Source organism: Parus major, chromosome 4 (genome assembly GCF_001522545.3).
Source record: "Parus major isolate Abel chromosome 4, Parus_major1.1, whole genome shotgun sequence".
Lineage (NCBI taxonomy): Eukaryota > Metazoa > Chordata > Aves > Passeriformes > Paridae > Parus > Parus major.
In genome coordinates, this window is record NC_031771.1 from 28,656,989 (window position 1) to 28,661,103 (window position 4,115).

Here is a 4,115-nt window from a genome sequence, read left to right on the forward strand (position 1 = left end):
GGGCGGGCGGGCGGCCGGGCCCCTGCAGCCGGGAGCCGCGGTCCGCCCCTGGCCCTGCCTCTGAGAGGCCTTAGGTGACTCGGGGGTAATCCGCCGAGAAGGAGCCGTGCTTTCTCGAGGCTTTGCACACACGCGAGGCCTGGACATATGGGGAAGGAGAGAGATTTTAGGATTTTCCTGGGTTTATATTTTATGAGAGAAATGGCGGACTGTGTGAAAAGTGGTGGTCTGTGGTAAAATGGGATAATTGTCAAAAGTGACTACTATCCCATAAAGGTTTAGAAATACAGAATAACTCCAGCCTTCCTAAGGTCTGAAAACAAAACATGTTTCATCCCAAAGGATGACTATCACGATAATTGCTCCAAGGCAAGCAAGGGACATTTGTGTTGACCAATGGACATGACACTTGGTTGTGGCTCCTCACGGTGTAGGATTCCCAGGCAGGTGAATGGTGGAACATGGCCACATCCTGTACTCAATGGCATCACGGAGGCAAGGTACATGTGGCAAAAGTAGAAGGGGCAGAAGAGTGCTGGGGTCTGACTCCTGCAAACTTACAGTCCTTCTGGGAATGCAGCTGATCAAAATGAGCCTCTTTATTTCTTGGACTCCTCTAATCCTTCCCAGAAACCTCTACATGCAATCTTTGATTCACTGAGCTCTCCAAAGGCTTTCTCCTGTAATTCATGTCTATATGTTTGGACTTGAGCTTCATCAAGCTGGTTTTCATCTCTCTCTCAGTATGTTCTCAATATTGGATGCGTCAGAGGGCAGTTGTAATTCCCATATTGAAAGAAAATATAAAGTAACATTGATTTTAATGACTGCAGTCCATATACTACATTGTAATCATTCCCACACATCTGCACAGATGTTGGGTAGGAGAGGTGATCGGTACAGAGTGCTGTTGTGCATTGCATCTGGGAACCCTTAACAGAAGGAAAAGCCATCTGCTACCATCTGGGAACACTTAGTGAGGAATCAGTGGAACCACACTAAGGCATTTCTCTCTCTGAGCCAGGTCATGCAGCTGTGTCAGGGATTTCACATGCTCCACGATGTCAGAGGCCACCAAAGCTTTGAGTCATCTGTAATTCACAAGGCACTTGGCCATGGTTGCTGGCTGAGATATTTTTATCATTACACTTAGCACAGATGAGGTGCAGTGGTGTAGGAGAAGCGGTCTCACACCAGCAATGTGCACTTGCTGCCCAGTAAGCCACCCATATCTTGGGCTGCATTAAAAGCAGCGTGGCCAGCAGGGCCAGCGAGACTATTCTGCCCTTCTACTCTGCCCTCCTGAGACCCCAGCTGCAGTGCTGCATCCAGCTCTGGGGGTCCCCAGCACAGGAAGGATGGCAGCCTGTTAGAGCAAGTCCAGAGGAAGGACACCAAGATCACGTGAGGGATGATTACAGGACCTCTTCTATGAGGAAAGGGTGAGAGAATTGGGATTATTCAGCCTGCAAACGAGAAGGCTCTGGGGGAGAACTTAATGCAGCCTTTCAGTGCTTCAGGGGACCTGTAAGAAAGACAGGGACAAACTTTTCAGTAGTGCCTGTTGTGATATGGCGAGGGCTATGGTTTTAAATGGTTTTAAACAGAGGAAGGGTCAGTTTAAATTAGATAAAATAAAGAAGGGTGTTACAAAGAGTGGTGAAATGTTGGAGCAGGTTGCCCCAAGGGGTGGCAGATGAATCATCCCTGGAAACAAGGGCAGGATTGGCAGGGGTCTGCACTACCTAGTCTAATTGAAAATGTCCTTGCTCATTTCAGGATGGTGGGACTAGAAGACCTTTTAAAGTCCCTCCCAACCTAAAATATTCTGTGATCTCAGTGAGTCAGTTGCTAGCCAAGTGAGTAGAGTCTAGAAGAGATTTCTATAGCAGACATCAGAGTAAAGTGTGTGTTGTTGGTGTGTCCCCCGCAAGAGCTGTTGGCAGCTTCCTCTCAGGAAGAAACAGTGATTCATTCTTCCAGGAGTAGACTTATTCAGTCCCTGAAGGTTTTCTTACTGGTGAAGTTAGAATAGTCTAGATTCTAGATGAGTAATGTTTTTACACTAGTTGCTTGGAAGTCCCTATGTGCAAGGTTCTTTAAAGGTACAAAGAAAGAGGCATCTCCATGATTATTTGGAGATGTGAGCTGAACAAGAGAGAAATCAAGTGATTTTCTCAATGACAGTAGGAGATTCTGGAAAATATGTGAACTGAATTAATATCTCCCAAGCACTGCAGTAGCATAATTAGTTTCATATTAATTTATAGTCATTGACATATTGTAAAAAACAAGCATAATGTAACTTCTGTCAAGAATTTACCAAGTGATTTCATGTTCAAATTCATATATTAAATTATACACTGAATTCATATACAAATAACCTCTTACAAAGTCCAACCTCCATTATAAAGTCCTCTAANTATACCTTTGGTGTAGACCCTGTCCACCCAGCGCTGCGCTGACTATTTTATTGTGGTATTTTATCATTGTTGCTTTCTGTTGTTTATTAATAAATCTTTCTTTTAATTCGTATCACGAATTTGCCTTTGCATTTATAATATTACCAACAGTGAATTCCCCCATCAAGAATAAAGTAGGGGGAATAAAGACAGGTTCTGCCAAAAACTAATAAAAATGCCAAACGCATTTTCTGCCAAAAAAAGATGTGTGGGAAATCACACACACACATATATTAAAGCCAAATTATAAATTTTAATATGCACATTTATATCAGTTTTAGTATATATGTAGTTTGTTCCATCAAAAGTAGATACAAAATGACTGTTTGTGGAGACTTTCAATCCGTAAGAAAGCTTATGCCAAACACATCCCTTACTCCTCTCTTAAATCGTAATTTTACTAAGACACAGTGGTACTTAAAATGCATATGAATAATTGCTATTTACAATTAGAGACACCACAAGCAATTGCCAAATCCAAAGCTGTACATGTTTTAACTGAAGGACATTAAACCTGAGCAGCTAACACATCCTGTAATAGTTGATAAATGGATTCTGTGCCAAATTGTCGTTCCTTCACAAACTGGCTTCTCACACAGCTATTTCTCACTCCTAGCAGCCGCCATCAGTTGATGCTCCTGTTTTCTCATCAGCCTCACAGTCAATTAATTAACATAACTTCACTCTACCGGAAGCTAAATGTAAATATATTGATTCTAATTAATACAGGAATGAAAACAAATTAGACAACTGAAAGTCAATAAAAGGCAAATCATCTCACAGACTTTCTTCCTTTATTCTTCTGAGTAACAGAATGAGTAAGTGAAAAGCAATATCCTGACAAGATTTAGGCAGTCCCTATCTTTATCCATGTAAATTTTTTAAATCTACAATTTCAAGTAGGCTTAAAAGTTGAACCCCAAGGTTCAAGCAGGTTCAAGTAGTTTCCTAGCTAACTTGTTGTTTCCTTATTTCCATGTCGACCGTTTACCCAGATTTTTGAATGACCTCTGGCAGCACTGGCGCTGCCAAGAGAACCAGGGCTGCCAGTTTCCCGAGCTTTCCCCGCGCAGCCCCCACCGCGGCAGCCAGGCGAGGCTCGCCGTGCTGCGCCAGGCCCCCGGCCCCGGCGGGGCCCAGGCCCGGGAGTCGGGGGGCGGCTCCGAGCACGGCAGCACGTGGGGCGGCCGCACACGTGGGCAGCTGCGGGAGACCGGGATGGGCAGCGCCGGCTGCCTCGGGAACGGCGGCAGCGGCGGCGGGCGTACCCCGACCCCCGGCATCAGCCCCGGCCGGGCGCCTGTGCTGCCATGTTGCCTTTCTCTCCATGTTCCTCGGGCCTGTTTGCTCTGGCAGGGAGCCCCGTTCGCAGCGGGGCAGCCCTTCTCCTCCTGCTGCCGGAGCGGTGCGCTCGCAGCCCGCAGGGCAGCGCCCGGCCCGGCCCGGCCCGGGTTTCCCCCCCACGTCCTGAACGCTGCGGCCCGGCCCAGGCCCCTCGCGGTCCGCACAGAGCCCCGGGCCGGGGCGCCCGCCCGGGTTTCGTCGCGCCCCCTCCCCACCTCGCTCGCCCCCGATGTCCACATCGAAGAAGGCGCGGGGGTTGCTGGCCTTGCTGGGCCGGGCATCAGGGGACGGGTGCGACATGCCGCAGCT

General features: G+C 47.4%; 1 protein-coding gene across 1 annotated transcript in view; it reads right to left on the reverse strand.

Annotated features, from left to right (window-relative positions):
• PPID (peptidylprolyl isomerase D) overlaps positions 1–4,109 on the reverse strand; it is a 27,537-nt gene extending 23,428 nt beyond the window's left edge. Inside the window, exon 1 of the mRNA XM_015624774.1 lies at positions 4,022–4,109. Within this exon, the coding sequence (XP_015480260.1) occupies positions 4,022–4,106 (85 nt within the window). The 5' untranslated portion in view covers positions 4,107–4,109. The remainder of the gene's footprint in view (positions 1–4,021) is intronic.
• Between the last annotated feature and the right edge of the window lie 6 nt (positions 4,110–4,115).